Source organism: Rhinoderma darwinii, chromosome 5, assembly GCF_050947455.1.
Source record: "Rhinoderma darwinii isolate aRhiDar2 chromosome 5, aRhiDar2.hap1, whole genome shotgun sequence".
NCBI lineage: Eukaryota > Metazoa > Chordata > Amphibia > Anura > Rhinodermatidae > Rhinoderma > Rhinoderma darwinii.
In genome coordinates this window covers 337,931,545-337,950,645 of record NC_134691.1, presented here as the reverse complement: position 1 = coordinate 337,950,645, position 19,101 = coordinate 337,931,545, and the positions used below count along the sequence as shown (strand labels likewise).

Sequence of the window (19,101 nt, the reverse complement as noted above, 5' to 3'; positions counted from 1 at the left end):
ATAATGCACTGCAGGCAGCCTTCCCACAATGCACTGCAGTTATCCCTCCCTCAACCCCAACCAATCATAAGGGATATAGGTGGATGACTAATATCCACTACAAAAAGCCCAACCGGGAAATCCTACTGAATTGATCGAATTGGACCTGAATAGAATTTTTAGGAAATTCACTCATCTCTAATCTAGAGATATCTTAAATGGAATTTGTCACCAAATAGACACCGTTAAGAAAGATCATCTAGGAGAGCATCTTGGAAAGAGGTCCCCCATGGCTAAAGTCGTCAAAGCTGCGGTTGCACCCACTGATGTGATTCAGGCAGATTAATAGATGCTCTTTCTTAAAGGGGTCTGCTTTTCTGACTGACTCCATTTAAAGGAAAATTCCAGTGGCCATATAAGGTTATATCAAGCTTACAAGTGTCCTGGACCTCAAAGAGGGCGGTGCTTATTAAAATATGCCCCAAAGTGGGCATTTATGGTAGCAGCGGGTATCAAAAAAAGAACACACTCCCCCATAATACCCAGAGAAAATGAGCATTTGGGGGAAAATAACTGTAAAACAGGTAATATGGTACAGTGTATGACAAAAATAATGTGTCCCCTCCCCCCCCTAGTTTTTGAGTTAAGGTGTTTCTGCCACACCCTATGCAAATAGGTGCAAAAAAAAATCAAGCACTCAGCCATATAGAAGAACATTGCTAGTAGTCTGGGTCGTACTGAAGAGCTCAGTGACTTTACAAAATACACTTTCATAGGATGCCATCTTTACCACTAGTAAGTTCATGAAATTACTGATCTGCTAGATCTGCCCTGGTCACCTGTAAGTGTTATTATTATCTTATAGATCTGCCCTGGTCACCTGTAAGTGCTATTATCTGCTAGATCTGCCCCATCACCTGTAAGTGTTATTATTATCTGCTAGATCTGCCCAGTCACCTGTAAGTGTTATTATTATCTGCTAGATCTGCCCCATCACCTGTAAGTGTTATTATTATCTGCTAGATCTGCCTTGGTCACCTGTAAGTATTACTATCTGCTAGATCTGCCCCGGTCACCTGTAAGTGTTATTATTATCTGCTAGATCTGCCCCATCACCTGTAAGTGTTATTATTATCTGCTAGATCTGCCTTGGTCACCTGTAAGTATTACTATCTGCTAGATCTGCCCCGGTCACCTGTAAGTGTTATTATTATCTACTAAATCTGCCCTGCTCACCTGTAAGTATTACTATCTGCTAGATCTGCCCCGGTCACCTGTAAGTGTTATTATTATCTGCTAGATCTGCCCCATCACCTGTAAGTGTTATTATTATCTGCTAGATCTGCCTTGGTCACCTGTAAGTATTACTATCTGCTAGATCTGCCCCGGTCACCTGTAAGTGTTATTATTATCTACTAAATCTGCCCTGCTCACCTGTAAGTATTACTATCTGCTAGATCTGCCCCGGTCACCTGTTAATGTTTGTGGCTGTACACACATTGAAGTCCATAAAGACATAGGGTGAGGAGTTTGGGGTCGAGGAACACGAGTGGCTGCATAGAGCCCTAACCTCAACCCCATCCAACACCTTCGGGATGAATTGCAATGGCGATTGTGAGCCAAAACTTCTCCCCCAACATCAGTGTCTGACCTCACTAATGCTCCTTTGACTGAATGGGCTCAAATTCCCACAGACACAATTTTATGGAAAGCCCCCCCCCCCTCCCCCCACCCCATGGTTTTGGAAAATAATGTTCAACAATCTCCTATACTGTAGGTGTGACAGCCAGGGGTCCACACTTATGGCCATATAGTGTATTTTTAGTGACCGTTTCCCTTTCACGTAGAGATCATGAAAAGAGAACAGACAATGGTGGTCGGTTCCCAATATTGAGATCCCCATAATCTGTCAGTCTCTAGGAGGACTTATCTGATGGTCTTTAGGTCACTTTGATACCCTAGACTGGGTTAAAGTGATAACAGCATTTTATTAACGCCGAGTTTGCACATGTATAATAGGAACCGCCATAACGTAGCAGATATACGGAGCACCTGTTATTACAGCATGCTGAGAGGTCATGTACGGAGAGATATCAGGAATATACGTCTTAAATTCAGATATCTATAGTTTGTTAGTACCCTGTAAATGTCAACTGCTACACGATGCATCTATTCCAGGCGCCGTGGGATTAGATCAATCCATTAACACCGTTCTGTATTTTCAGGGTAATAAGCCTGATGTCGCGGAATATATATATAAATATATCAGCATTGTGGGGGGAGGGCAGCTCAGCAATTCAACAAAACACAAATCTCCGTGCGTGACCCTTATCATACAGCATGTAGTACTACGGAGGCTGGATTTATAATGTCAGGTCTGGGCGTACAGAAAAAAGACATGTGGAATTAATTTCCTTATTTATTTAGCCGTGTATTTTTATTTATTCTTTTATCTTATTTATTTTATTTTAATTTATTTATAATAATTGATACATTTTTTATTTTTATATTTTTTAGAATATTATGTATTTGTACCTATATTTTTTTAAATTATGGATCATTTTTTATTTTTGTGTTCTAGCTTTTTATTTCATTTAATTTGTTTCATATTTCTTTGCTTTTTATTTTATTCATTCATTCTTTTTTTTTTTTTTTTTGTAACTTTATTTCAATATCTTAATTTCATTTATATTTACGTATTGCTTCTTTAATTGAATCAATTAAATTAGCTATGTGTATTTGTTTGCTTAGGGTCTATTCACACATTTGTACTAAAAGCTGCACACATTTTACAGTGAATTGTCACATATTTGAATGCAGTTTTTGGCCGCACGGTCTTTAAGGTGAAACGCGTTTTAACGTTCTTAGTTTTTTAAATAACGTACTGTTTTCTCGTGCACCACACTACTGGCCCGTGTCAATATATCCATACATAAAGGGTAACTAAACTTTCAACAAACTTCTGACATGACATAGTGACATGTCAGAAGTTTTGATTGGCGGGGGTCCGAGCACTGAGACCCCCACCAATTGCTAAAACGCAGCAGCAGAAGTGCTCGTGTGAGCGCTGAGTTGTTTAGATTCTGTTCGACTTTTTCCGGAAATCAATTTATCGGAGTACGGGCTCATAGACCTTCTATTGAGTCCGTACACCGCTACATCGGCTTTACGAGAAAAGCCAATCAGGAACTAAGCAGCTGAGCGCTCACACGAGTGCTTCTGCAGCTTCATTTTACTAATCGATGGGGGCCTCAGTGCTCGGACCCCCGCCAATCAAAACTTCTGACATGTCACTATGACATGTCAGAAGTTTATTGACCGTTTAGTTACCCTTTTATTGCTATTACTTATTTATTTTAGTTTATTAGTTTAATAAATTTGTTTGTGTCACATGTCGCAGGTTACGTGTGGCGGAGATGCGCTTAAATACATGTTTGTTCCATGTTGTTTTGCAAACCACTTGGGACCCCCCTTTATTAGGCTTGGGCTACATGGCGACTTTGGGCGCAACCAGGGCCGGGCATCAGCACCTGGCGAACCCAGGCAAGCGAAGTCGGGGCCCACTACACTTGGGGGGCCCTCCCGGCCGCCGGGTGCTGACGCTGCCATAGTCATGGCATCACTGTCTATATATGGACATTGATGTCAGGAGGAGAGGAGTCCCAAACAGAGCGCTAGAAGTCTCTGGGGAAGCCCCTGACATCACGGTCCATATATGGACAGTGTTGTCAGAAAGAGCAGTGTCCCAGGCAGTGGTGTAGCTATAGGGGTCGCAACAGTCACAACCGTGACCAGGCACCTAAACCTAGGGGGCCCGCGGGGGCCCCATTGCCACACAGGGCTGACCACGCCGGTCCCGCTTCCAACTAAATCTGCATCATAGGGACGCACATTCAGTTGGGTTCAATGCTGGAACCTTGCTCCAGCATTCACTGTGCCCGCGAGCGGCTCGGCGCAGGCAGGTGCGATGTAGTGACGCCTGTCTGCGCCGAGTCACTCATAACACAGTGCAGAGGAGGAGAAGGATCCTCCACCAGTCGTGGGAACGGGAATAGGTAAGTAATTATGTTAATATTTTTCTATTAGGTACATACATATGGGGGCATTATACTGGGTATAGGAGGGGGCTCATATGGTAGCTGCTGAGGGGGCATTATACTGTATGGGGCTGCGATGGGGGGGCATTATACTGTATAGTGCATTATACTGTATTGGGCAGCTATATGGCATTATACTGTATTGGGCAGCTATATGGCATTATACTGTATGGGGGCATTATACTGTATGGGGCAGCTATGGGGGCATTATACTGTATGGGGCAGTATACTCTATGGGGCAGCTATGGGGGCATTATACTGTATGGGGGCATTATACTGTATGGGGGCATTACACTGTATTGGGCAGCTATGGGGGCATTATACTGTATAGGGGGCATTATACTGTATGGGGAAGCTATGGGGGCATTATACTTTGGGGGGCATTATACTGAATGGGGGCATTATACTGTATAGGGCAGCTATGGGGGGCATTATACTGTATGGGGCAGCTATGGGGGCATTATACTGTATGGGGCATTATAATGTATGGGGGCATTACACTGTATTGGGCAGCTATGGGGGACATTATACTGTATGGGGGGCATTATACTGTATGGGGCAGCTATGGGGGCATTATACTTTGGGGGTCATTATACTGAATGGGGGCATTATACTGTATAGGGCAGCTATGGGGGGCATTATACTGTATGTGGGCATAATAATGTGTGTGGCAGCTATGGGTGGCAATATACTGTGGGGCAGCTATAGGGGAATTATACTGTGGGGGCAGCTATGGGGGCATCATACTGTGGGGGCAGCTATAGGGGCATTATAATGTGGGGGCAGCTATGGGGGCATTATACTGTGTGTCGGCAATGCTCTGGCTGGGGATTCCACTTTTAGAGGGAACCTCAAAGGCGCTACCTACAGGGATGGTGGCTGTGCGGCACTACCAAGGGGGTTGCTGTGCGGCACTACCAGGGAGGGGTGCTGTGTGGCACTATTTGGGAGGAGGGGCTGTGTGGCACTACCTGGGAGGGGGCTGTGTGGTACTACCTGGGAAAGGGTTGTGTGGCACTATCTACAGAGGGCACTAAATGTATGGGGGTACAAACTGGGGGCCTAACTTCTATATGGGGGCATAAACAGGGCCTAACATCTATATGGAGCACAAAGTGAAGTTTTCTGCCATTTTACAGCCGACTTGAGTTTCCCCGCAAAGGGGCCTACTAAGTCTGTGTTGCCCAAGGGCCCACATAAACCTGGAGCCAGCCCTGGCCACAACACACTGTGTCCCGCGGCCTGCATCACAGGTAATAAAAGAGAATGTGGTTGCTTTCCCACCCACAAGTTGCAGCGACTGCCGTAATGCAGCCATAGTCGCCGTGTAACACTAGCGTACACTGGAGCATAGAGCTGCCAACCAAGAATGCTCCTGCTCTGGCAGACCCAGTATGTCCATGTACTACATGGTTTCTCATTTATGACTGACTGGCATGTAATACTACATTTCCCCTGTAGTAGCCACCAGTGTCAACTACTCCTGGCGATCACAGCTGATGGGGGTTTCTGATGTCAGACTCGTGGTGATCAACTCATTTTGGGACCACTTTTAAAATAAAGGGATTTTCTAGTACTTCACCCAAGAGATCAACTTATGGAGGTGATTACAATAATAACCCCAATAAGCTAGCAATTACCCAAAATACATTTTTGCATAGTGGAGCCTCTGTATATGCAGCTACAAATAAACTCAGCTCTGCTACATCTTTATACCCTCCTTGAGGTATAATGATAAATAATTTTACCGGCTGTCATAAGAGTCCGCAAGTGCGTATTATTCTGATACATTGAAGTCAGGATATGCTTCATAAATAAACGTACAGTTAGGTCCAGAATTGTTTGGACAGTGACACAAGATTTGGCATTTTAGCTGTTTACCAAAACATATTGAATATACAGTTATATAATCAGTATGGGCTTAAAGTGCAGACTCCCAGCTTTAATATGAAGGTATTCACATCCTAATTTGAGGAAGTGTTTAGGAATTACAGCTCTTTAACATGTAGCTGCCACTTTTTCAAGGGACCAAAGGTAATTGGACAATTATCTCACAAGCTATTTAGTGGGCTGCATGGGCTATTCCCTCGTTAATCCATCATCAATTAAGCAGGTAAAAGGTCTGGAGTTGATTCCAGGTGCGGCATTTGCATTTGGAAGCTGTTGCTGTGAACCCACAACATGAGGTGAAAGGAGCTCTCAATACAAGTGAAACCGACCATCGTTAGGCTGAAAAAAACCTGAAGAAATCCATCAGAGAGAAACACAAATGTTAGGAGTGGCCAAATCAACCGTTTGGTACATTCTTGAAATAGAAGAGCGCACTGGTGATCTCGTGAACTCCAAAATGCCTGGACGTCCACTGAAGATAACAGTGGTGGATGATCGGAGAATCCTTTCATGGTGAAGAAAAACCCCTTCACAACATCTACCCAAGTGAAGAACACTCTCCTGGAAGTAGGTGTATCAGTATCTAAGTCTACCGTAAAGAGAAGACTTCATGAGAGCAAATACAGAGGGTTCACCACAAGGTGCAAACCATTAATCAGCCTCAAAATTAGAAAGGCCAGATTAGACTTTACCAAACAACATGTAAAGAAGCCGCCGAGTTCTGGAACAGCATGAAAATAAGATCAACCTGGACCAGAATGATGGGAGGAAGAAAGTATGGAGAAGGCTTGGAACGGATCATGATCTAAAGCCATCACATACTCTGTAACACATGGTGGAGGCAGTGTGAAGGCATGGTGGAGGTAGTGTGATGGCATGGTGGTGGCAGTGTGATGGCATGGTGGGGGCAGTGTGATGGCATGGTGGGGGCAGTGTGATGGCATGGTGGGGGCAGCGTGATGGCATTGTGGAGGCAGTGTAATGGCATGGTGGGGTAGTGTGATGGCATGGTGGGGGCAGTGTGATGGCATGGTGGTGGCAGTGTGATGGCATGGTGGGGGCAGTGTGATGGCATGGTGGGTGCAGTGTGATGGCATGGTGGGGGTAGTGTGATGGCATGGTGGGTGCAGTGTGATGGCATGGTGGGGGTAGTGTGATGGCATGGTGGGGCAGTGTGATGGCATGGTGGGGGCAGTGTGATGGTATGGTGGGGGCAGTGTGATGGCATGGTGGGGGCAGGGTGATGGTATGGTGGGGGCAGTGTGATGGCATGGTGGGGGCAGGGTGATGGCATGGTGGGGGCAGTGTGATGACATGGTGGGGGCAGTGTGATGGCATGGTGGAGGCAGTGTGATGGCATGGTGGGGGCAGTGTGATGGCATGGTGGGGGCAGTGTGATGGCATGGTGGAGGCAGTGTGATGGCATGGTGGGGGCAGTGTGATGGCATGGTGGGGGCAGTGTGATGGCATGGTGGGGGCAGTGTGATGGCATGGTGGAGGTAGTGTGATGACAAGGTGGGGGCAGTGTGATGGTATGGTGGAAGCAGTGTGATGGCATGGTGGAGGCAGTGTGATGGCATGGAGGGGGCAGTGTGATGGCATGGTGGGGGCAGTGTGATGGCATGGTGGGGGCAGTGTGATGGCATGGTGGAGGCAGTGTGATGACATGTTGGGGGCAGTGTGATGGCATGGTGGGGGCAGTGTGATGGCATGGTGGGGGCAGTGTGATGGCATGGTGGAAGCAGTGTGATGACATGGTGGGGGCAGTGTGATGGCATCGTGGAGGCAGTGTGATGGCATGGTGGAGGCAGTGTGATGACATGGTGAGGGCAGTGTGATGGCATGGTGGAGGCAGTGTGATGGAATGGTGGAGGCAGTGTGATGGCATGGTGGGGGCAGTGTGATGGCATGGTGGAGGCAGTGTGATGGCATGGTGGGGGCAGTGTGATGGCATGGTGGGGGCAGTGTGATGACATGGTGGGGGCAGTGTGATGGCATGGTGGGGGCAGTGTGATGGCATGGTGGAGGCAGTGGGATGACATGGTGGGGGCAGTGTGATGGCATGGTGGGGGCAGTGTGATGGCATGGTGGGGGCAGTGTGATGGCATGGTGGAGGCAGTGTGATGACATGGTGGAGGCAGTGTGATGGCATGGAGGGGGCAGTGTGATGGCATGGTGGAGGCAGTGTGATGGCATGGTGGGGGCAGTGTGATGGCATGGGCATGCATGGCTGCCTGGCACTGGGTCACTAGTGTTTATTGATGATGTGACTAAAGACAGAAGCAGCCAGATGAATTCTGAAGTGTTCAGGGATTTACTTTCTGCTCTGATTCAACCACATGCAGCAGGTTGATTGGACGCCACTTCACAGGACAGATGGACAATGACCCAAAACATGCTGCGAAAGCAACCCAGGAGTTTATAAGGCAAAGAAGTGGAATATTCTGCAATGACCAAATCATCACCAGATCTCAACCCGATCGAGTTGCATTTCACTTGCATAAGACCAAACTTAAGGCAGAAAGACCCACAAACAATCAACAACTGAAGACGCGGCAGTAACGGCCGGGCAAAGCATCACAAAGGTGGAAACCAGCGTGTGGTGATGTCCATGGGTTCCAGACTTCAGGCCGTCGTTGCCTGCAAAGGATTCTTTAAAAAGTATTAAAAAAAAAAACATTTTATTTATGGTAATTTGTCCGATTACTTTTGAGCCCCTGTAATGAGGCGGCTGTGTAGAAAAATGGCGGCAATTCCTAAATGTTTCACAGCACATTTTTGTTCAACCTGAAATTAAACCTGAAAGTCTAAACTTCAATTGTATCTCAGTTGTTTAATTTAAAATCCAATGTGGTGGCCGCAGAGTCCAAATCATGAAGATTGTGTCACTGTCCAAATAATTCTGGACCTAACTGTATATCATCCCTAGACAGCGGTACGTGCGCCTTGTGTGTGTGTCATGGAGTCAGTTTTACTATCAGTCCTCTGATCCTGTGATATAAATGGACTGGCACCGTCCCAGGGGGTCCTGTTGACAAGTGTGATTAAATCTTCCCAGAACTGCACAGAATCCAGAGCTGCTACTGAAACACATGCCGCAGCCTTGTCCGGAGTAAGAATGTTTGACATTGTGTGGAAGCCGTGACTTGCATGAGAATAGACGAGTAGTACTAGTAATAATAGTAGTAGTAGTAGTAGTAATAATAGTAGTAGTAGTAGTTAGTGGTAGTAGTAGTAGTAGTAGTGGTGATAGTAGTAGTAGTAGTAGTAGTAGTAGTAGTAATAGTAGTAATAGTAGTAGTAGTAGTAGTAGTAGTAGTAGTAGTAGTAGTAGTAGCAGCAGCAGCAGCAGTAGTAGTAGTAGCAGCAGCAGTAGTAGTGGTAGTAGTAGTAATAGTAGTAGTGGTGGTAGTAGTGATAGTAGTAGTAGTAGTGGTGATAGTAGTAGTAGTAGTAGTAGTAGTAATAGTAGCAGTAGTAGTAGTAGTAGTAGTAGTAGTAGTAGTAGTAGTAGTAGTAGTAGTAGTATTAGTAATAGTATTAGTAGTAGTAGTAGTAGTAGTAATACAGTAGTAGTAGTAGTAGTAATACAGTAGTAGTAGTAGTAGTAGTAATACAGTAGTAGTAGTAGTAGTAGTAATACAGTAGTAGTAGTAGTAGTAGTAGTAGTAGTAGTGGTAGTAGTACTAGTAATAATAGTAGTAGTAGTAGTAGTAGTAGTAGGAGTAGTAGTAGTAGTAGTAGTAGTAGTGATAGTAGTAGTAGTAGTAGTAGTAGTAGGAGTAGTAGTAGTAGTAGTAGTAGTAGTGATAGTAGTAGTAGTACTAGTAATAATAGTAGTAGTAGTAGTAGTAGTAATAATAGTAGTAGTAATAATAGTAGTAGTAGTAGTAGTAGTAATAATAGTAGTAGTAGTAGTAGTAGTAATAATAGTAGGAGTAGTAGTAGTAGTGATAGTGGTACTAGTAGTAGTAGTGAGGGTGGACGTTAGTAGTGAGGGTGGGGGGCTTCATGCTCCAAATTTTGCTCCCCACAACCAAAGCTCTAGGGGTTGATAAAAAAAAGAGGATAATTCTTCTCATTTGCTTCTCTGTCCCAACATTTCATCTTTTTATAAATTATTGTAACAATTTAGAAGGATTTGTGTCGGTTTGGATGAGCTATTGGGGGCACGGGTGTAGAACACGGGGATGTAGAGGTTAAAAATTATCCAAACCTGTCGCTACTCGTGTCCGGAGAAACCAGAGGCTCCAAAAGAGAGCTCCAGTCTGCAATGTGGAGAGTCCATGGCTTGACATAATGATAAAAAGTTGTAGCAGAGCTGAGTTTGTCATTTAGTTCATCTGCTTCCAAATAATAAAACGTCCTCGTGTTCACCATTGCGTTTGTTCTCTGTTTGTTTTTGCAATAGGTTTGACTGGTTAGCGCAGCTTTTTGTGCTTCAGAGCTGCTCTTCATATGAGAAGTTATGACCATTGTCAGCCATGATAAAGGCAGTGGAGCTCTGTCTTTAGTCACTCAGTCACATACAAGTTTACACAGACACTTCTGTGATTTCTCATTTTTCTTTCTTTCCTCCAGTATTACTTCTCTAGGTGGGGTGTATAAGACAAGGGCACTGCTCTACTAAAGCAGCAAAGTCCACATAACAGCCCACAACCATATGCTGGGTCAGTGCTTCTTAATCTTACGGTTGAGTTCACACGTCGCGGATTTGTCACCGATTTTGTTGCGGTTTTGATGCAGATCTCACCCTTTTGCATTGCAATGTGTAAAATCTGCGCTGAAAATCTGCGTCAAATCCACGACGTGTGAACTCAGCCTAAGGACATACCCACACGTGGCGGATTTCCTCCGCAACTGTCCGCATCAATGCCGCACAGAATCTGCGTTGCAGATTCTGCGGTGGATCTGCCCAAAATGTGCAGTAAATTGATGCGGACTAGCTGCTGCGTACTGCGGTAAAAGTACTTCCCTTCTCCCTATCAGTGCAGGATAGAGAGAAGGGACAGCACTTTCCCTAGTGAAAGTAAACGAATTTCATACTTACCGGCCGTTGTCTTGGTGACGCGTCCCTCTTTCGGCATCCAGCCCGACCTCCCTGGATGACGCGCCAGTCCATGTGACCGCTGCAGCCTGTGATTGGCCTGTGATTGGCTGCAGCCGTCACTTAGACTGAAACGTCATCCTGGGAGGCCGGACTGGAGACAGAAGCAGGGAGTTCTCGGTAAGTATGAACTTCTATTTTTTTACAGGTTGCTGTATATTGGGATCGGAAGTCACTGTCCAGGGTGCAGAAACAGTTACTGCCGATCACTTAACTCTTTCAGCACCCTGGACAGTGACTATTTACTGACGTCTCCTAGCAACGCTCCCGTCATTACGGGAGCCCCATTGACTTCCTCAGTCTGGCTGTAGACCTAGAAATACATAGGTCCAGCCAGAATGAAGAAATGTCATGTCAAAAAAGCAAGACGCATCCACAGCACACATAACATGTGCATGACATCTGCGGACTTCATTGCGGAAATTAGAATCTCCATTGAAGTCAATGGAGAACTTCCGCCATGAGTCCGCAACCAGTCCGCCACTGGTCCGCAACATCCATTGCATGCTGCGGACACCAAATTCCGCACCGCAGCCTATGCTCCGCAGCGGAATTTTCAGCCTCGTCTAAACGAAGCCTACTAAATAGAAGTGGAAGGCAATGGAGAAACGGCTCCTCTGCGGATTAACGCTGCGGAGTGTTCGCAGCGGAATTCAAGAGCAATTCCGCCACGTGTGGCTTTGCCCTTATACTACAAGGGATTCCCAGACCAATTTTGTCACTCCCCAGGAACCCCCATTCCAACCTTTAAGAAGCGCGGTGTAGGAGTTGGTAATGTATTTTAGAATTCTTTGCCTGGCTCTTTATTTCGGCTGTGATACGTTGACTGGATCTTTGGGCTACACGCACACGTTGCGGAAATTGGTGCAGAAAATCCGCATCCAAACCGCAGGTAATTCCACAGGTAAAATCCTCACCTAAAAGTGTGTTTTTTGATGCGTTTTCAGGGGTGGTTTCTATATTTTGATGCGGAAATAGGTGTGGTTTTAGGTCAAATGCACGCGATGTGTATTACGTGCGGATATCCCGCTTGTATTTCCGTGCGGCAAATCCGCAGCTACAGTACCAACAAAGTAAATGAGATTTCAAGAAACTACGCGTTGCAGATTTTTCTGCATTTAAATTGACCTGCGGTGCGTATTTTAAGATCCGCAGCATGTCCGTTTATCTTGCGTTTCCACTTGCGAATTGTATCTCACTAGTTTAGAAAAAAACGCACCAAAATACGCACCATAAAAACGCATTTATTTCTGCATCAAAATGTAAAAACCGCACCTGAAAACGCACTATTAATTCACCTGCGGAATTACCTGCGGTTTTAGGCCGGGTTCCCACGAGTCGGATACGCTACGTAAAATAACGCAGCGTGTCCGATCTGGAACCTTCAGTACATTCCGTCCGAAAAATCGCACCACATTGTAGTGATCATCATTTTTTCAGATGGATTTTCCGCTGCGGAGAGCAGCGGTAAAAACGCTTATACTTACCTAGGCCGTTGTTATGGCGACGCATTCCTCCTGTGCAGTCCGGTCCAGCCCCCTGGATGACGCTGCAGCCCATGTGACCGCTGCAGCCTGTGACATGAACAAGACTTTTTGTTACTTACAATACCTGCTACTAATGGTTCCGAAAAATGTAAAAACTTTTGGGAAAACAATTGACTTACATAACTTAACCCTTCACATTCATTAAACTTCTCATTTTATGTTCTCCATAGACTGCCGGTCAGTGCACAAGCTCGGAGAACCTGTCCCTCAGCGCTCTACTGGAGAGGTACTGTGAAGCCCTGTCTGGACCCCTCAATATTACAGGTAGGCCACACTCACCCGGGGCCCCTGGATATAGAGAAGATCTATCATCTATCATCTATATACACACTTTCCATTTGACAGTAATGGACGGATTCCAGCACAGACTCTACAGCACTAGAAATACTGCCACCTACAGGCAATTAGGATAAAATATTATTTTTAAAGCAATTATTAGTACTTGTAGTGTTTTTAAATATTTTTTATTTCTTCAGCTGCTAGATTTCCTATGATGGGGATATTATTAATTCATGATAATTGACTGATATTTCTAATAAATCACGGGGATATGATGGTCAATATTAGCAAAATGAATATGAAATTCCATTCATCAATTGAATACGTTCATATTAGTCTCCACAGGGGTAGTATTATAGTAGTTATATTCTTGTATATAGGAGCAGTATTATAGTAGTTATATTCTTGTATATAGGAGCAGTATTATAGTAGTTATATTCTTGTATATAGGGGGCAGTATTATAGTAGTTATATTCTTGTATATAGGGGCAGTATTATAGTAGTTATATTCTTGTATATAGGGGCAGTATTATAGTAGTTATATTCTTGTATATAGGGGGCAGTATTATAGTAGTTATATTCTTGTATATAGGGGCAGTATTATAGTAGTTATATTCTTGTACATAGGAGCAGTATTATAGTAGTTATATTCTTGTATATAGGGGCAGTATTATAGTAGTTATATTCTTGTATATAGGAGCAGTATTATAGTAGTTATATTCTTGTATATAGGGGCAGTATTATAGTAGTTATATTCTTGTATATAGGAGCAGTATTATAGTAGTTATATTCTTGTATATAGGAGCAGTATTATAGTAGTTATATTCTTGTATATAGGGGGCAGTATTATAGTAGTTATATTCTTGTATATAGGGGCAGTATTATAGTAGTTATATTCTTGTATATAGGGGGCAGTATTATAGTAGTTATATTCTTGTATATAGGGGCAGTATTATAGTAGTTATATTCTTGTACATAGGAGCAGTATTATAGTAGTTATATTCTTGTATATAGGGGCAGTATTATAGTAGTTATATTCTTGTATATAGGTGCAGTATTATAGTAGTTATATTCTTGTATATAGGAGCAGTATTATAGTAGTTATATTCTTGTATATAGGGGGTAGTATTATAGTAGTTATATTCTTGTATATAGGGGCAGTATTATAGTAGTTATATTCTTGTACATAGGAGCAGTATTATAGTAGTTATATTCTTGTATATAGGGGCAGTATTATAGTAGTTATATTCTTGTATATAGGGGCAGTATTATAGTAGTTATATTCTTGTATATAGGAGCAGTATTATAGTAGTTATATTCTTGTATATAGGGGGTAGTATTATAGAAGTTATATTCTTGTATATAGGAGCAGTATTATAGTAGTTATATTCTTGTATATAGGGGGTAGTATTATAGTAGTTATATTCTTGTATATAGGGGCAGTATTATAGTAGTTATATTCTTGTACATAGGAGCAGTATTATAGTAGCTATATTCTTGTATATAGGGGGAAGTATTATAGTAGTTATATTCTTGTATATAGGAGCAGTATTATAGTAGTTATATTCTTATATATAGGGGCAGTATTATAGTAGTTATATTCTTGTATATAGGAGCAGTATTATAGTAGTTATATTCTTGTATATAGGGGGCAGTATTATAGTAGTTATATTCTTGTATATATGAGCAGTAATATAGTAGTTATATTCTTGTATATAGGAGCAGTATTATATTAGTTATATTCTTGTACATAGGGGCAGTATTATAGTAGTTATATTCTTGTATATAGGGGCAGTATTATAGTAGTTATATTGTATATAGGAGGCAGTATTATAGTATTTATATTCTTGTATATAGGAGCAGTATTATAGTAGTTATATTCTTGTACATAGGAGCAGTATTATAGTAGCTATATTCTTGTATATAGGGGGAAGTATTATAGTAGTTATATTCTTGTATATAGGAGCAGTATAAGGGCATGACCACACATGGCGGAATTCCTTCGCAACTGTCCGCATCAATGCCGCACCTAATCCGGGTTGCGGATTACGGCTGCGGATCTGCACAAAATGTGCAGAAAATTGATGCGGACTAGCTGCTGCGGACTGCGGGAAAAGTGCTTCCCTTCTCCCTATCAGTGCAGGATAGAGAGAAGGGACAGCACTTTCCCTAGTGAAAGTAAAAGAAATTCATACTTACCGCCCGTTGTCTTTATGACGCGTCCCTCCTTCGGCATCCAGCCCGACCTCCCTGGATGACGCGCCAGTCCATGTGACCGCTGCAGCCTGTGCTTGGCCTGTGATTGGCTGCAGCCGTCACTTACACTGAAACGTCATCCTGGGAGGCCGGACTGGAGACAGAAACAGGGAGTTCTCGGTAAGTACGAACTTCATTTTTTTTTACAGATACATGTATATTGGGATCGGTAGTCACTGTCCCGGGTGCAGAAACAGTTACTGCCGATCGCTTAACTCTTTCAGCACCCTGGACAGTGACTATTTACTGACGTCTCCTAGCAACGCTCCCGTCATTACGGGAGCCCCATTGACTTCCTCAGTCTGGCTGTAGACCTAGAAATACATAGGTCCAGCCAGAATGAAGAAATGTCAAGTTAAAAAAGCAAGACGCATCCGCAGCACACATAACATGTGCATGACAGCTGCGGACTTCATTGCGGAACTTTGAATCTCCATTGAAGTCAATGGAGAAATTCCGCCATGAGTCCGCCACTGCTCCGCAACAGACAGAGCATGCTGCGGACACCAAATTCCGCTCCGCAGCCTATGCTCCGCAGCGGAATTGTACGCATCGTGTAAACGAACACTGATAAATTAAAGTGAAAGTCAATGGAGAAACGGCTCCGCTGTGGATTAACGCTGCGGAGTGTCCGCAGCGGAATTTAAGTGAAATTCCGCCATGTGTGAACCCGCCCTTATAGTAGTTATATTCTTGTACATAGGGGGCAGTATTATAGTAGTTATATTCTTGTATATAGGAGCAGTATTATAGTAGTTATATTCTTGTACATAGGAGCAGTATTATAGTAGCTATATTCTTGTATATAGGGGGAAGTATTATAGTAGTTATATTCTTGTATATAGGAGCAGTATTATAGTAGTTATATTCTTGTACATAGGGGCAGTATTATAGTAGTTATATTCTTGTATATAGGAGCAGTATTATAGTAGTTATATTCTTGTATATAGGGGGCAGTATTATAGTAGTTATATTCTTGTATATAGGAGCAGTATTATAGTAGTTATATTCTTGTACATAGGAGCAGTATTATAGTAGCTATATTCTTGTATATAGGGGGAAGTATTATAGTAGTTATATTCTTGTATATAGGAACAGTATTATAGTAGTTATATTCTTGTATATAGGGGCAGTATTATAGTAGTTATATTCTTGTATATAGGAGCAGTATTATAGTAGTTATATTCTTGTATATAGGGGGCAGTATTATAGTAGTTATATTCTTGTATATAGGGGCAGTATTATAGTAGTTATATTCTTGTATATAGGGGCAGTATTATAGTAGTTATATTCTTGTATATAGGGGCATTATTATAGTAGTTATATTCTTGTATATATGAGCAGTATTATAGTAGTTATATTCTTGTATATAGGAGGCAGTATTATAGTATTTATATTCTTGTATATAGGAGCAGTATTATAGTAGTTTTAATTCTTGTACATAGGGGCAGTATTATAGTAGTTATATTCTTGTACATGGGGGCAGTATTATAGAAGCTATATTCTTGTATATAGGGGGCAGTATTATAGTAGGTATATTCTTGTATATAGAGGCAGTATTATAGTAGTTATATTCTTGTATATAGAGGCAGTATTATAGTAGTTATATTCTTGTATATAGGAGCAGTATTATAGTAGTTATATTCTTGTATATAGGGACAGTATTATAGTAGTTATATTCTTGTATATAGGAGCAGTATTATAGTAGTTATATTCTTGTATATAGGTGCAGTATTATAGTAGTTATATTCTTGTATATAGGAGCAGTATTATAGTAGATATATTCTTGTATATAGGGGCAGTATTATAGTAGTTATATTCTTGTATATAGGAGCAGTATTATAGTAGTTATATTATTGTATATAGGGGCAGTATTATAGTAGTTATATTCTTGTATATAGGAGCAGTATTATAGTAGTTATATTCTTGTATATAGGGGGCAGTATTATAGTAGTTATATTCTTGTATATAGGTGCAGTATTATAGTAGTTATATTCTTGTATATAGGAGCAGTATTATAGTAGATATATTCTTGTATATAGGGGCAGTATTATAGTAGTTATATTCTTGTATATAGGGGCAGTATTATAGTAGTTATATTCTTGTATATAGGGGCAGTATTATAGTAGTTATATTCTTGTATATAGGGGGCAGTATTATAGTAGTTATATTCTTGTATATAGCGGGCAGTATTATAGTAGTTATATTCTTTTATATAGGAGCAGTATTATAGTAGTTATATTCTTGTATATAGCGGGCAGTATTATAGTAGTTATATTCTTGTATATAGGGGGCAGTATTATAGTAGTAATATTCTTGTACATAGGGGGCAGTATTATAGCTGTTATATTCTTGTATATAGGGGCAGTATTATAGTAGTTATATTCTTGTATATAGGGGCAGTATTATAGTAGTTATATTCTTGTATATAGGGGCAGTATTATAGTAGTTATATTCTTGTATATAGGGAGCAGTATTATAGTAGTTATATTCTTGTACATAGGGGGCAGTATTATAGTAGTTATATTCTTGTATATAGGGGGCAGTATTATAGTAGTTATATTCTTGTATATAGGAGCAGTATTATAGTAGTTATATTCTTGTATATAGGAGCAGTATTATAGTAGTTATATTCTTGTATATAGGGGGCAGTATTGTAGTAATTATATTTTTGTACAGAGGGGGCAGTATTGTAGTAGTTATATTCTTGTACATAGTGTTGTATTAGTTATATTCTTTGAAATATATATTTTGCACTGTGCACAACTCCACATAGAGTGTCAATGAGCAAAGCGTGACTCTTGTGATTTCTTCAGAGTAAACGTTTGGAGTAACATTCAGTATAAGATAAATTAGGCATTTAGGAAAATAATTAGTATATTTTGTAGCAGATGTGACTGAGGAGTAAATGCTGCACCAGTAAATGATTGTTACATTGGGGCCTGACATTGCCCCTTTAATCATGTAACCACCAGAGTCTTGGAGATATTGAAATGTTGAATTTTATATTTGTTTACAAATTGATTTTTTCAAATTAATATCTTATGCCTAAAATAATTTGCTCGCTCATATGTTGTGTTTTGCATGAACTTAATGCAGACTTTTCGGATATATCATTATTATATATCTTTATGGTTAGCAGTTTTGGTCTATGTCATGTTCAGACGCCATCCGTAGTACAGCTTGGGAACACTGGAGCTTTCTATGTGCTCTTTGGTGACTCAAACAGGACAAATCAAAAGTGAATTTAAGTGAGTTTTTGTAGCAAACCAATAGCCTGGCTATTGTATTGTATATTGTATAGTTTTATTTTATTTGTTTTTTTGCGCAAATTAGGCCCAAATGCTGTGCAGATTATTTTCTTAATATATCTTTATAATGCTCGGAGATCCACTTTTTTCCTATAGGGGAGTAGGGGAACTACGACATTAAAAATAAATTATAAAATTCTGACTTCCTGCAGTCACCACTAGGGGGAGCTAAGTGTATATGGATTTATACAGCTGTTCTTCAACTCACTTGGGAGCTGTTTAAAGGGAATGTGTTGCCAGAAAAACATGTTGTTTTTTTTTAAATTAAACATTTAGTGTGTGGGTGATTAAACATTGTTCAAATTTTTTTTCTTTTTTTCACGAGTCAGGAAATATTATAAATTAATTCTAATTTATAATATTACCCATTTTTGGTCACTAGATGGAGCTATTCCCAAAATTGCAGCATTGCAAAATTGGGTAAAAAGCCCTCGCTCTAGTGAGCTCTCAGCATCCCCCCCTCCTTTATCCTGGCTAGTGCCGGGATAAACGAGGGGTTTGAACGGTGTAACCTCCTACACTGTGTGTCGCCATTTTTTGAGCTAACACACAGTGTAGTAGGTTTACATACAGTAGTAAACACACACAAACACGAACATACATTGAAATCTCTTACCTGCTCCTGCCGCCGCGGC

At 41.6% G+C, this 19,101-nt stretch overlaps 1 protein-coding gene across 1 annotated transcript in view; it reads left to right on the top strand.

Annotated features, from left to right (window-relative positions):
- Positions 1-19,101, top strand: part of CRHR2 (corticotropin releasing hormone receptor 2) — a 298,646-nt gene that overhangs the window by 55,295 nt on the left and 224,250 nt on the right. Inside the window, exon 2 of the mRNA XM_075827784.1 lies at positions 12,791-12,884. Coding sequence (XP_075683899.1) covers positions 12,791-12,884 — 94 coding nt within the window. The remainder of the gene's footprint in view (positions 1-12,790; positions 12,885-19,101) is intronic.